General features: G+C 45.3%; 2 protein-coding genes across 6 annotated transcripts in view; one reads left to right on the top strand and one right to left on the bottom strand.

Moving 5' to 3' along the window:
* ACTMAP (actin maturation protease) overlaps window positions 1-19,105 on the bottom strand; it is a 52,892-nt gene that overhangs the window by 21,680 nt on the left and 12,107 nt on the right. The window contains exon 1 of one of the 5 annotated variants that reach the window (XM_075836112.1): window positions 1,158-1,300. The exons of 1 other annotated variant lie outside the window; for it this stretch is intronic. The gene's annotated coding sequence lies outside the window, so the exon portion shown is untranslated. Of the gene's footprint in view, window positions 1-8; window positions 307-510; window positions 606-1,157; window positions 1,301-19,105 lie in introns of those variants that run through there. 3 more of the 5 variants (XM_075836108.1, XM_075836109.1, XM_075836107.1) reach the window with 3 other exon arrangements.
* Window positions 152-14,945, top strand: SNRPA (small nuclear ribonucleoprotein polypeptide A). Its single transcript, XM_075836114.1, has 7 exons — window positions 152-337; window positions 11,070-11,154; window positions 12,659-12,831; window positions 13,059-13,232; window positions 13,315-13,494; window positions 14,198-14,286; window positions 14,515-14,945. The coding sequence occupies exons 2-7, from the start codon at window positions 11,082-11,084 to the stop codon at window positions 14,672-14,674; spliced, it is 849 nt and encodes a 282-aa protein (XP_075692229.1). The 5' UTR covers window positions 152-337; window positions 11,070-11,081; the 3' UTR covers window positions 14,675-14,945.

Consider the following 19,105-nt stretch of genomic DNA (forward strand, 5'->3'; position numbering starts at 1 on the left):
ATAGTCACGTTTTAGCCGTCTGGTTCTGACTACGACATGTGATTGGCAGTTCGCTCTTCGTAGCGTTTTATTGGCTTAGTTCTATCATGTGATGTACGTAGGAGACGAGGACACGTAAGAGGCGTGATGTTTTGACCAATGGGAAGCTCCGTAGTGTAATACTGGAGGTGTGGCTACGTGGGGCTATTTTCCCTGTTACTATAGCAGTGCGGCCTGTCTACTATAGCAAAGCGGACTGTCCTGCGGCCTAGTTGTGGTGTGCGAGTTGTCCGCGTGTTTCCTATCGCTGGTGTTTGCGGTCGCCAGGCCCGAATCTTACGAGCTCGTTTATATACAGGTAAGCGCGGGCGGCCATATTGGACGGAGAAAGGGAATATTGTGGCGGGCTATTGCTGTGCGATCAGAGCTGGAGAGCAGTGTGCGGGCAGCCATGTATATATCTCTTTCCCTCCATTATGCGATCGATCACAATCACATCATTGTCTTGTATGGGGGTCGTATGATAGTTACATAGAGAGAGAGCGCAGACCTCCTGAACGTCTCCGGTTATGGCCGCCCGTGACTACTTCGTCGGGAAGCTGCAGCGACAACTGTCCGTATATAACTACGTCACTGGAGCTTCTGGACGCATATATTTTAAGGGCCTGTTCACACCTCTGTTGGAAGCTCCTTTAGGGCACATTCAGAGGTGGTGGAATTGCTGTTAAATGGACAGTCCGCAGTGGAATTCGGCATTAGCTGTTTTTTCATTTCTTTCTATACATTTTTAGGTAACTTAGTTCAGACTTTGTGGAAAATAACAGTGCGGGATTTAGGCTGCGGTTTAGAATTTTCCCTCCGCAGCATGCACATTACATTGTGGAATTTCACTGCGGATTTCAGCCTTTGCAATGCAAAAACTGAAATCTGGCAAGTCCGCTGTGATATCCGCAACGTCTGAACTACCTGTCAAATATGCAAATGTTGCTGAAGATTCGTTGCGTAATTGCCCCGAATCTGCACCAACATTTGCAGCGTAAAAATTCTGCCACGTGTGAACATGGCCTGTCGCAGATCCGGCAGAAAATACCAGTAACTATAGCGCAGTATGCTGCGCTACTGTTTATCTTAGAACCACGGATCCCCCCCCCCCCCCCCCCCCCGACAGAACCCCTTACCATCTGCCGCCGGTGTTGTCCAGGGTACAATGGAGGCAACACTTCTAGTATTTTTTTTGTTCTGCTCCGAATGGGAAAACCGACAGAGGTGTGAACCTGCCGTAATGGAGCCTGTGAACGGAGCGATGCAGTGTCGTCCATAGGCTCCCACGTTAGAGCCATATACCGAGTGGTGGGTGTATTCACTTTTTGGGTTTTATCCCGCCTCCTAAAAACAAAAAGCGATTAAATTGTTCCCCAAATTGTTACCAATGAAAACATCAACTCGTCCTGCGGGGAAAGAAGTTAGGGAGGAGGATCGCACATACTGGCTTCCTACAGGCGATGAGCTGCTGCTAGAGGGGTCTGAGAGCAGATTATTCCCCACTTTTGTCCAACAGCTATCAAAGCGTTATTCCCATCAGAGGCTTCGTTCACATCTGCGTCAGGACTCGGTTCATGGGTCGTCGGAGCTTCCCGTCAGGGGAACGGGACCCAAACTGAAACAAACGGAGACCATAGGTTTCCGTTTGAATCACTATTGGTTTCAATGGTGACGGACCCGGTGCAAATGGTTTCAGTTTGTCTCTGTTGTGCAAGGGTTCCGAGTAGTCGACGGCGCTATTCATTCCATCAAAACAACGGAACCCTTGCACAACGGAGACAAACGGAAACCATTTGCACCGGATCCGTCACCATTGGTCTCCGTTTGTTTCAGTTTGGGTCCCGTTCACGTGTTAGCCTGACGGGAAGCTCCGACGACCCATGAACCTAGTCCGGACGCAGATGTGAACGAAGCCTTAAAGGACGGGTGTTGCGATTTTTTTTTTTTTTTTTATTTCATATCAATTTGCTTTGTGTTTTTATTTAAAGAGGCTCTGTCACCAGATTTTGCAACCCCTATCTGCTATTGCAGCAGATCGGCGCTGCAATGTAGATTACAGTAACGTTTTTATTTTTAAAAAACGAGCATTTTTGGCCAAGTTATGACCATTTTCGTATTTATGCAAATGAGGCTTGCAAAAGTACAACTGGGCGTGTTGAAAAGTAAAAGTACAACTGGGCGTGTATTATGTGCGTACATCGGGGCGTGTTTACTACTTTTACTAGCTGGGCGTTGTGTATAGAAGTGTCATCCACTTCTCTTCACAACGCCCAGCTTCTGGCAGTGCAGCACTGTGACGTCACTCACAGGTCCTGCATCGTGTCGGCACCAGAGGCTACAGATGATTCTGCAGCAGCATCGGCGTTTGCAGGTAAGTCGATGTAGCTACTTACCTGCAAATGCTGATGCTGCTGCAGAATCAACTGTAGCCTCTGGTGCCGACACGATGCAGGACCTGTGAGTGACGTCACAGTGCTGCACTGCCAGAAGCTGGGCGTTGTGAAGAGAAGTGGATGATACTTCTATACACAACGCCCAGCTAGTAATAGTAGTAAACACGCCCCGATGTACGCACACAATACACGCCCAGTTGTACTTTAACTTTTCAACACGCCCAGTTGTACTTTTGCAAGCCTCATTTGCATAAATACGAAAATGGTCATAACTTGGCCAAAAATGCTCGTTTTTTAAAAATAAAAACGTTACTGTAATCTACATTGCAGCGCCTATCTGCTGCAATAGCAGATAGGGGCTGCAAAATCTGGTGACAGAGCCTCTTTAAAACATTTTTATTTATTTGTGTGTTTGTGTCTTACTTTTTATTTTTGCACTTTTTCTTCACTATGGGGGCTGCCATTTTTTTTCCCATCTCTGTATGTGTCGATTAACGACACACACAGACATGGAATACGGCACATACAGCCCCATAGTGAATGCGAACGGGACCCGTTCCATTCACTATGGTGTACGCCGTCTGTGTGGGAAAGGCGCATCACACAGTAAAACACGTACATACACAGACCTAACTTACCTGCTCCTGCCGCCGCTGCTCCCTCCGCTCCTAGTCCTTGCTTCAGAACACATGTCCGCAAGCTGCGACCGGAAGTAGTCATCTTACTGTCCGGCCACGGCTTCCGGTCCACAAGAAAATGGCGCCGGATGTCGCTCGGCCGAAGACCTTCCTTTTGGACTGTGTAGGAGTGGCGCATGCGCCGTTCCCACACAGACGGCGTACAGCATAGTGAATGGAACGTGTCCCGTTTGCATTCTCTATGGGGTTGTATGTGCCGTATTCCATGTCTCTATGTGTCGTTAATTGACACAGAGATGAAGAAAAAAATGGCAGCCCCCATGGACAAGAAAAAGTTTAAAAAAAAAAAGTAAAATACAAACACATAAATAAAAAATTTTTTACAAATAAAACACTAAGGGCTTATTCACACGACAGGGTCCCGCCCGAGTTACGGCCAATAAAATCGAACATTTTTCCCGGCCGGTTTGCATAAGGTTTTGCATCCGGGCGGGCAGATCTGGACAGTGACATCAGGGGCAACTCCTGAAGGAGAATCCCCATGTGTTCGGGGATTCCGCTTCAGGAGTTTCCCCTGATGTCACTGCCCAGATATGGACAGAGACATCAAGCGCTCTGTCCAGGAGCGGAATCCCTGAACACACGGGGATTCCGCTCCTTCAGGGAGCTAAAGTGCGGCTAGCACATAGCAGAGCGGGGAGATACCTCCCTGCTCTGCTATAGTGGCGTCGCTACAGCAGCAGCTGCTAGCGGCGCCATCGAAGGTGTAGCTGGGCCAGGGCACTTTTAAAACAAGCAGGGGAAGGGAGCCAGCGCAGTGTTTCTCCAGCGTACAGCCATTCGTCCGAATGGCATCAACTCCTCCTCCTCACATGCACTCTGCGCTGTGAGGAGGGAGCGAGCGACGGAATACATGGCCATCACTCGGGACACATTCCGGTGATGGCCGTGTATTACCCGGCCCCATAGACTTCTATGGGGGCCGGGTAAACGGCCGAAAATAGGACATGTCCCATTTTTTGACGGCCAGGTTTCCCGGGCCATCAAAAAATCGGTCGTGTGAATAGCCCCATTAGGGGTCTATTGTTCCTAATGCAGCCGGGTGACGGCCGATTTATGAACGGCCGGGAAACCCTGTTGTGTGAAGAAGGGCTAAAAGCAAATTTATCTAAAAATAAATAAATTCCGCGACACCCGTCCTTTAAACGTTTATAGCCTTTGCACAAGATATGCCATAAACATCTTAAAAATTTGGGTGCCATCACACACATCCTACTCAGCTGTTTCCCGTGGCGATGCCCTAAATGTGTAAGAACACCCCTTTAAGTGTATGGCCACCTTAAATGCCACATTCAAACAAGCGTGTCCAATTTGCACGCGTAAAAATATAGTTTTTCCTGCGTTTCTTGTTAATATGTGTTGCATATTGACATCAGTGTGGCATGCGTTTTTCACGTCCGTGCGAGCACTTAATAAAAAAAAAATGGATTTCTCCGCTTTGGGGCTCAATCACACGAGTATGATTCTCATCTGCATTGAAGCAATGCACATAGGGCTTATGCCAGGGCTAAGGCGACTAATAGACAAAATCTTCTTCAAGACAAAGATATTAAATCCATCAAGTGTGAATCACCCAGTACCATTCGTTGCGTCGGTACTTATGATGTCTGTTCCTCTCAGGTTATTGACATTCTAGATAGGCATTGGTCAATACTTTTTGCCGATCCAGATCTTAAAGATGTAATCTCAGCGGGGCCAAGTGTCGCATATCGTAGAGGTAAAAATCTACGTGACCTCTTGGTACATAGTCATTACTCTACACCCAATCCTTCACAACAGACTTGGTTAAAATCTCCAGTCAGGGGTGCCCATCCATGTGGCCGTTTGTTCTTTTTGCCCCCTCATGCCTGTGACAAAAAATTTTACTAATCCATCTGACGGTAAATCTTACGTCATCAAGCAATTTATTAACGGTCACAGTAGTGGGGTGAGATATATATATATATATCTCTAAATGCCCCTGTCCTAAATTGTACGTGGGCAAGACCATACAAGAGTTCAGACGGAGAATCTCCAAGCACCTCCGCACTATCAATCCTAAAGAAGACACTACTTTATCCAGACATCTGCACCAGGTACACGGAGGCAACGCTAAGCTACTCCAGTTCTGGGAAGTTGCCCAGGTCAAACTGGGCCCCAGGGCTGGAGATTTAGACCGTAAACTGCTACAGGAGGAAGCGCGATGGATTCGTCGTCTCTGCTCTGAGCCCCTCGTCGCCTCTGCTCTCTGAGCCCCTCGTCGCCTCTGCTCTCTGAGCCCCTCGTCGCCTCTGCTCTCTGAGCCCCTCGTCGCCTCTGCTCTCTGAGCCCCTCGTCGCCTCTGCTCTCTGAGCCCCTCGTCGCCTCTGCTCTCTGAGCCCCTCGTCGCCTCTGCTCTCTGAGCCCCTCGTCGCCTCTGCTCTCTGAGCCCCTCGTCGCCTCTGCTCTCTGAGCCCCTCGTCGCCTCTGCTCTCTGAGCCCCTCGTCGCCTCTGCTCTCTGAGCCCCTCGTCGCCTCTGCTCTCTGAGCCCCTCGTCGCCTCTGCTCTCTGAGCCCCTCGTCGCCTCTGCTCTCTGAGCCCCTCGTCGCCTCTGCTCTCTGAGCCCCTCGTCGCCTCTGCTCTCTGAGCCCCTCGTCGCCTCTGCTCTCTGAGCCCCTCGTCGCCTCTGCTCTCTGAGCCCCTCGTCGCCTCTGCTCTCTGAGCCCCTCAATAACTGTCAGTTATTACTATATTTATCAGCCTTTCCATTATGCTTAGACTGGTTCATAACCTATTCTTACTCGTATTCTAATTATTCTGACCAGATTGGTCTGCAGACATAATCATTCATATGTGACGGCCCCAATCATTCTCTCTCTCACCAATGTTCTTTTCATTCATAACAATATTCTGTATCAAGACGTTCCGGTAGAGGCAGGTGACCTCCCGTTCTATATATATTTTTTTAGGTCAAATGGACACATGAACATGTCACTATTTATATCCCCACAGGAGTTTCCTAATTCTAGTGGCGTTTGGGTTCCTATTGAGAAACCACAAACCCCCCCCCCCACTTTTCTTTATGACTTGACATAGTGGTCACACAGTCTTTATATTATATTTTTTCGACCTCATTCAGCACATCATTTATATATCAAACCATATTATGTTTGGCTGGTTTTATTAAACATCATTAAGCCCTCCGATGTACACAACCGTACGTTAAGTTTTCCTGTCACACAAGCGTCACATTATATTTATCTATTCTTCCCTTATAGATTAGTTATCGCTCAATATGTATCTATTAGGCATATTACCCTCTAGATTTCTATGGGACCTATGGCATCTGCTTATATATTTTTATTTTCTATCTGCCATTGTTTGTATACTGATACGATTGTTCTATTTTAGACCGAGTTCCTGCACGGGTGTATTACTTACCTGATTGTGGATTCCTGTGACCTGGGCTATTTTTCTCTATGCTGATGAATACACAATGCGCATGCGCAAATTCTCATTTCAAGACGGCCGACCCTTTCGCCACCTCATTGGTAGACTTCTCTGTCTTTCTAGTGAGGAGGGACGGGTTCGGCCTGGTCCCGATTCTGATTGGTACAGAGCAGAGGCATTTCCTCTGCCACGTCATTGGAGTTTCCCATAATAGAGAGGATTTTCTGGCGCGCCGTCATTAGCCCCGATAACCCCCGAGGACGCTACATCAGTGGCGAAACATGTCGGGGGGGGGGGGGGGGGGTCTACTCCTACAATTTTAAATACATGCTTGGACATTAGGGCATAATACTAATCTAACTAGTGACTGTTGCGAACCCCAACGGTCCTTGAGCTTAGGTCGCACGTCTCGTTTCACAGGCGTCGCATACACGTGCACGCTGCAATGATCACTGCACTCTGTTGGCCCGCTCCAAGCATTGGAAATTTTACCTCTTTATGTTTTGGTTTGTCTGTTGGGAATGGTTGGTGATATTAACTTCCTGTTTGTGGCACATTAGTATATGGGAGGGGGGAAACTTTTCAAGCTGGGTGTTGACCATGGCGGCCATTTTGAAGTCGGCCATTTTGTATCCAACTTTAGTTTTTTCAATGGGAAGAGGGTCATGTGACACATCAAACTTATCGAGAATTTCACAAGAAAAACAATGGTGTGCTTGGTTTTAGCGTTATTTTACAAGCTTCTCTTTGTTTACAGCCATTGACATGTCGCAGAGGTTAACACGTGAGGAGCGGATAGAAATTGTGTGGATGTCTGGTGAACGCAGTACCCGGGTCATTGCAGCAGATTTCAATGCAAGACACCCTACGAGACCACCCATCTCCCATGCTACAGTTGGCAAACTGCTTGCCAAGTTTCGTAAAACTGGTTCAGTGTTGGATTTGCCCAAATGTGGACGCATGAAAACTGTCACTAATGAAGAAACATCAGTGGCTGTCCTAGCTTCATTCAGCAAGAGCCCACAGCGTAGCACTCGCCGCATGTCACTGGAGAGTGGCATCAGTCGAACATCCCTTCGGCGGATATTAGCTACTCACAAATGGCCCCCTTACAAACTCCAGCTGCTGCAGCATCTCAACGAGGATGACCCTGATCGGCGCACTGAATTTGCAGAATTGGCAAAACAAAAATTGGAACAATACCCTCAGTTTACACAGAACAGCAACTGAAACTACGGATACTGGAAGCCTGTGCTAGCATTTCTTCTGCGGTGTTGCTATCAGTGTGTGAAGACTGGGAGAAGAGGGTTGCATTGACAATCCAACACAATGGGCAGCACTTTGAACACATTTTATAAGTGGTCAGAAACTTGTAAATAACTCATGAAAGAATAAAGTAACGTTAAAACCAAGCACACCATTGTTTTTCTTGTGAAATTCTCGATAAGTTTGATGTGTCACATGACCCTCTTCCCATTGAAAAAACTAAAGTTGGATACAAAATGGCCGACTTCAAAATGGCCGCCATGGTCAACACCCAGCTTGAAAAGTTTCCCCCCTCCCATATACTAATGTGCCACAAACAGGAAGTTAATATCACCAACCATTCCCATTTTATTTAGGTATATCCATATAAATGGCCCACCCTGTATTTGAAGCGTGAAACACGGACAGCACTAGGGTTGCACGATGCATTGGAACTTCGATACTGTTTCGATAACGTGCACCCTCAAATGGTCCGATACCATTATTTCGATACTAAGCTGTGCGGTCGTACATCTTAGTATAGTAACGCATGAATGCAGTCAGAGTGGGTCTGCGAATGTGTGATTAGTCACTGACAAGTGCGCACGGGGTCAGCTTGATGTGATGCGACCGGCGCTGCCCTAATGAGTGCCGGCAATAAAGATAGAGCATGGCAGGCGCGCTGCAAAACCCCCGCATGTTCTGACTTCAGTGCCTGCGCCGCCGCTAATTAGTGCAGCGCCGGCCGCATTCTCGTGCTGACCGCTTGCGTTCACTTAGGGTATGTTCACACGCAGTGGTTTCTGACGTAATTCGGGCGGTTTACGCCTGAAAAAAATGCCCCTAATACGCCTACAAACATCTGCCCATTGCTTACAATCGGAATTACGATGTTCTGTTCCCACGAGCCTTTATTTTACGCGTCGCTGTCAAAAGACGCCCACGAAAAAAGTGCATGACACTTCTAGGGACGTTTTTGGAGGCATTTTTCATTGACTCCATTGAAAAACGCCACGAAAAACGCGAGTTGCTACAAAAATATCTGAAAATCAGGAGCTGTTTTCGCCTGAAAACAGCTCCGTATTTTCAGACATTTTTGGTCACTACGTGTGAACATACCCTTATTGTCAGCATCAGGGCAATGGCTGTATTACACAGCCTCAGCCCCGCTCTAACGGCGGAGATAAGAGAAATCTCTCATCTCCGCCGCTATTCCCCTGAATGCTGCAATCAAAGCTTACCGCAGCATTCAAGGGGTAAATGAGAAGGGGGATGCCCTTTGGATCGAGTCACAGGGAATCCCTGTGACGAGATGGAGGGACATGCCATATATGGGCAGGCAGCCCAGGGTCCGTATTTCCTGTTGGGGCATACTTCGTACACAGGCAGTTGTTAAGACCTACCTATCAGTATAGACATTTATGCCAGTACATTAAAGTTTAAAAATAAAGTAATGTTAAACTTAAAAAAAAAAACACACCCATTTTTTACAATAAACAGTCTCCATACATAAAATATACACATTTGGTATCGTCGCAACCGTAATAACACATTTTATAGCGTCATTTATGATGTTTGCGCTGTTCTACCATAAAAAACGTCTTTCACTTATTAATGTGAGGCACGAGGTGTGATGAATTTTGAACCTCCATTTGCCTCACATTAATAGTAGTTGACCCCATCATGTACCTCACACGTTAACCCAATGTTGTCCATTACGACTGAGGAACATGATGGGGTTAATTACTATTAATGTGAGGCACGTGGAGGTTCAAAATTCATCATCACACCTCGCGCCTCACATCAGAAAACGGAAGAACTTATATTATTTTTTTTTATTTTTGGCAAAGTCTCGTTTTTGATATCGAGTATCGCAATACTACACAAAGTATCGGTATCGAAGTCTAAATTCTGGTATCGTGACAACCATAGACAGAACACAGATGTCATACTTGGGCTGTCAGTGGTTTTCACACACCCATAGATTTCAATGGGCGATTTGTAGGCTGGGCAATTAATCGAAAAACTAACAAATTCAACGCGATTAATCAACATGTGTATTTTGTCGTTTTTTTTAAATTTTCTTTTTCCTGGGCATTATACTGTGTGGGGGGCCGTTATGGGGGCATTATACTGTGTGGGGGGCCGTTATGGGGGCATTATACTGTGTGGGGGGCCGTTATGGGGGCATTATACTGTGTGGGGGGCCGTTATGGGGGCATTATACTGTGTGGGGGGGCAGTTATCTGGGGGCATTATACTGTGTGGGGGGGCAGTTATCTGGGGGCATTATACTGTGTGGGGGGGCAGTTATCTGGGGGCATTATACTGTGTGGGGGGCAGCTATCTGGGGGCATTATACTGTGTGGGGGGCCGTTATGGGGGCATTATACTGTGTGGGGGGGCAGTTATCTGGGGGCATTATACTGTGTGGGGGGCAGTTATCGGGGCATTATACTGTGTGGAGGGCAGTTATAGGGGCATTATACTGTGTGGGGGGCAGCTATCTGGGGGCATTATACTGTGTGGGGGGCAGCTATCTGGGGGCATTATACTGTGTGGGGGGCAGCTATCTGGGGGCATTATACTGTGTGGGGGGCAGCTATCTGGGGGCATTATACTGTGTGGGGGGCAGCTATCTGGGTGCATTATACTGTGTGGAGGGCAGTTATAGGGGCATTATACTGTGGGGGGCAGCTATCTGGGGGCATTATACTTTGGGGGGCAGCTATCTGGGGGCATTATACTGTGCGTAGAGTAGTTGTCTTGTATATCGTATAGTATATGGGGGCAGTGTCAGGGGGTATATTATATATACATCAGGCTCAGGCGATAAATACTAATTTAATGGTGTAACATGTAGAATGAGCCCTTAGGTGTATACTATGTTAGGCCTCATGCACACGGCCTTGCCCGTAATCACAGCCCGCACGCCCCATTTTCGTGCCATGCGTATGGGAATACTGCCCATAAAATCCAAAAAGTAGGACATGCTCCATATTTCCCCGCACAGTTCTACGGCACGGACACCTTTGCGTAGCGCTACGGAAAGGTCTCCGTGGCCAATAGAACCGGGCGGGTCCGTAATTGCAGAGTTTTTTCAAGGTTGTGTCAATGAGGCCTTACCACTGACTTCAGTATATAACAGTATACGCCCCCTAGTGGTGGTTGCAGACAGCATTGTATCTCTTACATCTATGTGTCTGACTGCTATAATTCTGTGTGTTTTTTAATGATAAAAGGAGGATATTGACTTTATTAGTCATTGTCTTCTGTCTGACTTCATATTTTGTTTCATTCAAGCTTCTTGTGGAAATGGCCGCCCAGGAGATCCGACCCAACAATACAATCTACATCAATAACCTCAATGAGAAGATAAAGAAGGACGGTGAGTGTTTGTAAATGCTGTGATGTAGAGAGAAGTCCATACAGGGCCGTTACATATGGGTCCCATCTTTTCCACTGGTACTTAACCGTAGGCCTTATTGACACGAACGTGTGCGATTTGCGCGTTGCAGTTTTGTGTGTCATCAGTGAGTGGTGCGTGGCTGTGTGCTTTTCACACATTTGCCATCCTTATGACACGCGGTTTTGATGTTTAGAAAAATAAATGAAGGAGGTGGTTTTATTTTTTTCCTTCATTTCTTGATCTACTGTTGCGCGAATCACGCGCGGCACACGGAAGTGCTTCTGTGTGCCGTGAGCGATTTTCACGCACCCATTGACTTCAATGGGTGCGTGATGCACAAACGGCCAAGTAAAGGACATGTCGTGAGTTTTACGCAGTGGACATACGTTGCGTGAAAATCACGGACTGTGAACGGCCCCATTGACTAACATAGGTCCGTGCGATGTGTGTGATTTTTCACGCGCGTATCACGGACGTAAAACACATTCGTGTGAATAAGGCCTTAGACTAAGTTCAAACATAGCGTATATACCGCTGAATTTCCCCACGGAAATCCTGCAGTGTTTTCGCAAGACAAATTGACATTCTGCAGATTGAGAATCTGGACCGCCTCTGTTTCTGCCCTTTTTTTTTTTTTTTTTTTTTCTTTTTTTAATCCACAACATATGGAAGAAATTTGATTAAAGAGCCTCTGTCACCACATTATAAGTGCCCTGTCTCCTACATAATCTGATCGGCACTGTAATGTAGATCACAGCAGTGGTTTTTATTTTGAAAAACTATCATTTTTGAGCAAGTTATGAGCAATTTTAGATTTATGCTAATGAGTTTCTCAATGGACAACTGGGCGTGGTTTTACTTTATACCAACTGGGTGTTGTACAGAGGAGTGTATGACGCTGACCAATCAGTGTCCTGCACTTCTCATTGTTCCAGCCCAGCGTCTTTCACTGCACAATCTCACTGGGCTGGAACAATGAAGTGTACGACGCTGATTGGTCACTGATTGGTCACTGATTGGTCACTGATTGGTCAGCGTCATACACTCCTCTGTACAACACCCACTTGGTATAAAGTAAAAACACGCCCAGTTGTCCATTGAGAAACTCATTAGCATAAATTTAAACTAGCTCATAACTTGCTCAAAAATGATCGTTTTTCAAAATAAAAACCACTGTTATCTACATTCCAGCGCCGATCAGATTATGTAGGAGATAGGGCACTTATAATCTGGTAACAGAGCCTCTTTAAATCTGATCCACTTTCCTGCTACTATAATTTGCTGCAGGAGTTCTGCAGTATTTGCGCTAGGTGTGAACTTAACCTTAGAAGGCTACAGGTTAGGATCCAAGCAATCGTCTGAGCTTGTAAAGATGTTTTATTTTCGACTTTGTTCTACAAGATTAACACCAAATCTTCTACTGTAACTTTTGTATTACCGCTAAGTATGACGGTTAAATTTTATTTTTTTTCTCTTCCTTTAGAGCTGAAGAAGTCTCTGTACGCCATCTTCTCCCAGTTTGGTCAGATCCTTGATATCTTGGTGTCTCGCAGTCTGAAGATGAGAGGACAGGCATTTGTCATCTTTAAGGAAGTTAGCAGTGCAACTAATGCCCTGAGGTCAATGCAAGGATTCCCCTTCTATGATAAGCCAATGGTTGGTGTTATGAGTCTTATACATTTCTTAAAGCAGTAGTATTAAATTCGAAAAAAAAATTCTGGCCGTTTTTTTAATTTATTTTTTTGCCAAAAACAGCGCCACTCTTATTCATGGGCCGTGTCTGGTATTGCAGCTAAGACCTGTATTTCCTGGAAACTGCTAAATTCCACTGTCCTTTTTTGAGAAAGTGAAGTAAACCTTTATGTTCTTTCTTTTCCATTCAGAGAATACAATATTCAAAGTCTGACTCGGACATCATAGCTAAGGTGAAAGGCACCTTTGTTGAGAGAGACCGAAAGAGGCAGGAGAAGAGGAAGGTGAAGGGACCAGAGGCTGTAGCTGTCAAGAAGATTGTGCCAGGCGCTCCCATGGTGCCAGGTTTACAAGGGCAGATGCCAGTGAGTTGTCTCTCTATGATATTTATGGCTGTTGTAGCTGCTCTGTCCGAGATGTTCTTATATATGTTGTTTTTGTCTTTAGGGAATGCAGAACATCCCTGGAATGAACCAAGGTCCTCGTATGATGCATATGCCTGGACAGACGCCATATATGCACCATCCTGGCATGATGCCACCACCAGGAATTGGTCCAGGACAGATACCTCCTGGTGGCATGCCTCATGGACAGATGATGCCAGGACAGATGGCACCTATGCAACCAGTAAGTGTTGCTGAATGTGGGAGTTGGTTGTTTCTTTCCCATCTACGTAGACTAAGACTTGCTTGTGTTTTACGGAGGTTTTAATTCATGTTTTAAGAAAATTGTGAGAACCGAATCGATCGCTGTGACATAGTATAAAAGGGGGGCAATCCCAATCATAGCACAACTTCAAGAAGTGCCATAGCGTTCTGACCAGTGGGAGTCTGGACTTCTGGGACACCCAATGATCCAGAAAACAAAAGGCTAAAGCGGCCGCGGCTCTTCCTCCTGCACAGCGGTGCTCCCGGCCACCCAATGTGCAGGGAATTGCAGCACTGCCCCTTTTAATTGAAGTGTCACATTGGCTCCTTCATTCTAAGGATCGGTGGGGTATCCTGCAGCCATACCCACACCGATCAGTAAGTGATTGCATATCCTGGTGATATGACATTACTTACTATGGTAGAAAAAATCCCTTCGGCACCCCCTTCAAACCAGATTAGAGAGCTGCTCTTGATGGATGTCAGGCACGTCAATGCATCAATCAACTGGCATTCATTAAAATTGGCGTGTAATTCTACAGATGGCCAGGCGGGTTAGAGAAGCGGCTTCCTTCATTGGACAACCCCTCTAGTGTCCTGTGTGTTTTTATGTGCTTGTCTGTTGTATTGTGGAATTTTTTCTATGATTAGTTTATACATCTACGTTCTATCTTGTTCCTCAGATATCTGAAAACCCACCAAACCATATTCTGTTCCTGACCAACCTCCCAGAAGAAACAAACGAGCTGATGCTGTCCATGCTGTTCAACCAGTGAGTATCTCTAGCGCCCCCTCCTGGTGTTAAGGGGAATGGTCACAATGTAGGACAACACTTCTGAAGAGAACCTTCTTTTTGTCCGTGGACTGGTCGGCGGTGCGGTTTCCTTCTGACGTTCCTTGTAGATCTCTCCTCCTTTGATATCCGCAGCAGCGCTGGCTCCGTTAATTAGTCGCTGGCTCCTTTCATATACTAACGTTTTCTATGTTTTTTTTCTCCTAGGTTCCCCGGCTTCAAAGAAGTTCGTCTAGTCCCTGGACGTCACGATATAGCATTTGTGGAGTTTGACAATGAAGTCCAGGCAGCTGCTGCCCGAGAGTCTCTACAAGGATTCAAGATCACCCAGAGCAACTCCATGAAGATTTCATTTGCCAAGAAATAGTTCACTGGGTACAGCAGAATCTCAAGCTTCAGTCTGTTTTGGTAAAACCACCGGCTTCTTAGTTGGGTCCCGGCAGATATTGATCGGACGCTTTTTTTTTTTTAAATTTAAATTCTAGCAATTATTCAGTGCTGAGCTCTCATCCAGCGTATTATGTTGGTGAGTATGGCATGGTTTCTTTTTATATGCATTTGTTGAAAGCATTGCACCCAGAGTCTGACTTCCAGACACTGTACCTGGAGCTTGTGAATAAAATGATTTTTTCTATGAACCTTTTGTCAGACTCCCAATAACATATATAGTAGAATGGAGGGCGGAATGAGATACAAAATCTATTACGATTACTACAGGCAAAACGTATACGCTATTCTGCCGAGAACAAGGCCTTGGGGGTCGGGGCATGACACAGGCATTAAAAGAAGGGAAATAAAAAATACCAAGGAGAGAACCGCTCATGCTTCAACCCCTTAGGCTTGGCACAGTATCTGTTTTTATCGGTGTTCCTTCTGCTTCAGTACAGGCTGTGAGGATTTCAGGACACTCTTGTGGTAAGTTATATGTACTAGACCATGCAATCTATTTGTAAATTTCAAAAAAATTACAGAAAATGAGCACTTTACCGAACACCAAAATTCTCCTACTATGAGGTTATTGACGCAGAAACTGCCGAGAGTGATTTCAATGGGAGGTGTTTTTTTCCTGCAAGCGGAAAAAAAAGACATGCTCTCTATTCCCACGGTTCTGTCTCTGATCTCCCATTGAAATCAATGGAAGGCAGAGAAAGTGTTTTTTGCTAAATGGCCGCAGCCGAAAAACACCTCAAAGTGCAGGCAGGGCAAAATCTGCCTTAAAATTCCTGAAGGAATTTTGAGGCAGATTTTTCTGCCTGCAAAAAACTGTGTGAACATAGCCTTAGAGTTACGCATTTGCTCGAATAGGCTGTCCGAACAGTAAACCCCGTTAAGTAAGGGTCATAAAACAGAATTCAAGATTCAACTTATTGCAAATGTATTGCTGAAGAATGCACGAAGTGTAAGTCATAAGCCAGATTCAACACTACGTTTCCGATGCCATATTTTACTGGTAGATGTTTACCAACGTCTGGGTGTAAAGTTGGCGCTGCTGTTTTGAAAACGTCATAATATTTTACACTTTTATATTGATGGAGGTACCGGGTTATTCTCACACAAGGGTGAATATATTGTAAATTACTCTATACAGTGAAGGAAATAAGTATTTGATCCCTTGCTGATTTTGTAAGTTTGCCCACTGTGAAAGACATGAGCAGTCTAGAATTTTTAGGCTAGGTTAATTTTACCAGTGAGAGAGATTATATAAAAAAACAGAAAATCACATAGTCAAAATTATATAGATTTATTTGCATTGTGCACAGAGAAATAAGTATTTGATCCCTTTGGCAAACAAGACTTAATACTTGGTGGCAAAACCCTTGTTGGCAAGCACAGCAGTCAGACGTTTTTAGTAGTTGATGATGAGGTTTGCACACATGTTAGATGGAATTTTGGCCCACTCCTCTTTGCAGATCATCTGTAAATCATTAAGATTTCGAGGCTGTCGCTTGGCAACTCGGATCTTCAGCTCCCTCCATAAGTTTTTGATGGGATTAAGGTCTGGAGACTGGCTAGGCCACTCCATGACCTTAATGTGCTTCTTTTTGAGCCACTCCTTTGTTGCCTTGGCTGTATGTTTCGGGTCATTGTCGTGCTGGAAGACCCAGCCGCGAGCCATTTTTAATGTCCTGGTGGAGGGAAGGAGGTTGTCACTCAGGATTTGACGGTACATGGCTCCATCCATTCTCCCATTGATGCGGTGAAGTAGTCCTGTGCCCTTAGCAGAGAAACACCCCCAAAACATAATGTTTCCACCTCCATGCTTGACAGTGGGGACGGTGTTCTTTGGGTCATAGGCAGCATTTCTCTTCCTCTAAACACGGCGAGTAGAGTTAATGCCAAAGAGCTCAATTTTAGTCTCATCTGACCACAGCACCTTCTCCCAATCACTCTCAGAATCATCCAGATGTTCATTTGCAAACTTCAGACGGGCCTGTACATGTGCCTTCTTGAGCAGGGGGACCTTGCGGGCACTGCAGGATTTTAATCCATAACGGCGTAATGTGTTACCAATGGTTTTCTTGGTGACTGTGGTCCCAGCTGCCTTGAGATCATTAACAAGTTCCCCTCGTGTAGTTTTCGGCTGAGCTCTCACCTTCCTCAGGATCAAGGATACCCCACGAGGTGAGATTTTGCATGGAGCCCCAGATCGATGTCGATTGACAGTCATTTTGTATGTCTTCCATTTTCTTACTATTGCACCAACAGTTGTCTCCTTCTCACCCAGCGTCTTACTTATGGTTTTGTAGCCCATTCCAGCCTTGTGCAGGTCTATGATCTTGTCCCTGACATCCTTAGAAAGTTCTTTGGTCTTGCCCATGTTGTAGAGGTTAGAGTCAGACTGATTCATTGAGTCTGTGGACAGGAGTCTTTTATACAGGTGACCATGTAAGACAACTCTCTATAATGCAGGCACCAAGTTGATTTGGAGCGTGTAACTGGTCTGGAGGAGGCTGAACTCTTAATGGTTGGTCGGGGATCAAATACTTATTTCTCTGTGCACAATTCAAATAAATATATATCATTTTGACAATGTGATTTTCTGTTTTTTTTTTCATATAATCTATCTCTCACTGGTAAAATTAACCTAGCCTAAAAATTCTAGACTGTTCATGACTTTGACAGTGGGTAAACTTACAAAATCAGCAAGGGATCAAATACTTATTTCCTTCACTGTATATAATGAACAGCCGGCATTCCCTTCTGTTATGTAGTCTTATGGCAATGTGAGTGACCCCAGAATGATTCCCCGAGCAATTCCTACCTGGACATCTTAGCGAAATAGACTGAAATGTGCAGTCCCTACCTGTCATGTCCACAGTGCGCTTGCAGTGAAACTAATATCCGCGTGCATACAGCTGTAAGTTCAGAGGTCCATGTTGCGGCACAATTCTTACGATACTTGAAGTGGTGCCCCCGAAATGTAGTGCTGCTATTGTTTATACAAGTATATGTTTATATACAAAGTCTATCCTATGATGAACCAAAAAAGGCCCTACCACCCGGCATACTGTCTAATCGGCGACGTGACACAGAAGATCCAGGATGTTATATTCTCCAGCTACACAAGTGTTTCATTGATGATCAGGTACAGTGGTCACTTTGTGCATTCAGAGGGCTGCATACAGTGAGCCAGGTCTGTGCGGAGGAGGCAGGGCACAGATCTGCTTGTAACACATTGCTGGGTCTCCACATACCGAGCATGAACAGGAGCTGCAGCCAAGTCAATGGGTGCGTGAAAATCACGCGCACCACATGGAAGCACTCCCGTGTGACGCGCGCGACTCGTGCAACAGCAGTAAAAAGTATGAATGAAAACAAAATCACCACGTGCTACAAACAGAGTGTGATAATGATACGGGGCTGACACATGAAGCTGTTAAGTATCTTTTGCACACGCTCATGTAAATCCGGCCTGAATGTGGTAATCTCAACACTGAGTATTTTGTCTTAACCAGTTCAGGGCCGGGTTATTTTGCGCCTTCAGGACCAGACACCGTTTAGCCCTTTTTAGCACGTGTTAAACAGCTATAACTTTTTTTTTTATTTGTTGGGCTAACGACGTGATTTTTGCGATGGTTTTTCCGTACACAATGCAGGTTTCTTTTTTTTTTTTTTTTTTTATCGTTTTTATACACATCCTTTTTGCTATTTTAGAATTTTTATTCATAAAGTTTGAAAAGAATAGTAAAAAAATAAGCTTTTTTACGTTTCAGCTATTTTTTTTTGGTAATAACATAGTTTTACCCTAAAATAGACCTTTTATTTGTGATCGTCATTGTCTTCCGTAAATTTTTATATATTACATGTCTATATTAGGGTAATTGGGTCAGCGCTAGCGTTACAACAATGTTTGGCGGGGGGAACGTTTTTTTGGGGGGTGGGTATTTTATGTGTATTTATTATAAAAAAAAATTTTTTGCACTTTACTTTACTATTTTTTTATGACTATGGTCTGTCCCTCAAAGGTCAAAAAAGACCTTTGGGGAACTTTATATATATATATATATTTTTTTTTTCTGTCTTTTACACCATGTTTTTCCACTGTAGCTGGAGCTGCACAGCAGCCCCATTTAGAGAGGAAATCAGCCCTCTCATAGTGACGACTATCACTAACTGGGCTGTGCTGGGTCTAGTTAGACCCAGCAGCAGTCTGTCAGTAATGGCACCTGGCGATCATGTGACCAGTCACATGAACACTGGGAGCAATAGAGACAGCGGCGCTGCTGATGTCTCTATTCCTATACACAGCGTTCATTGAGCGCTGTGTAAAAGAGATCGGAGAAGACAGAAGCAACGA

This window comes from Rhinoderma darwinii, chromosome 8, assembly GCF_050947455.1.
Source record: "Rhinoderma darwinii isolate aRhiDar2 chromosome 8, aRhiDar2.hap1, whole genome shotgun sequence".
Taxonomy (NCBI): domain Eukaryota; kingdom Metazoa; phylum Chordata; class Amphibia; order Anura; family Rhinodermatidae; genus Rhinoderma; species Rhinoderma darwinii.

Bases quoted from the DNA above. Each gene is read 5' to 3' on its own strand.
- SNRPA (XM_075836114.1), top strand. From the start codon at position 11,082: ATGGCCGCCCAGGAGATCCGACCCAACAATACAATCTACATCAATAAC. The intron at 12,832-13,058 runs GTTGGTGTTATG...TTTTCCATTCAG, and splicing joins CCTTCTATGATAAGCCAATG to AGAATACAATATTCAAAGTC. The intron at 14,287-14,514 runs GTGAGTATCTCT...TTTTTCTCCTAG, and splicing joins CTGTCCATGCTGTTCAACCA to GTTCCCCGGCTTCAAAGAAG.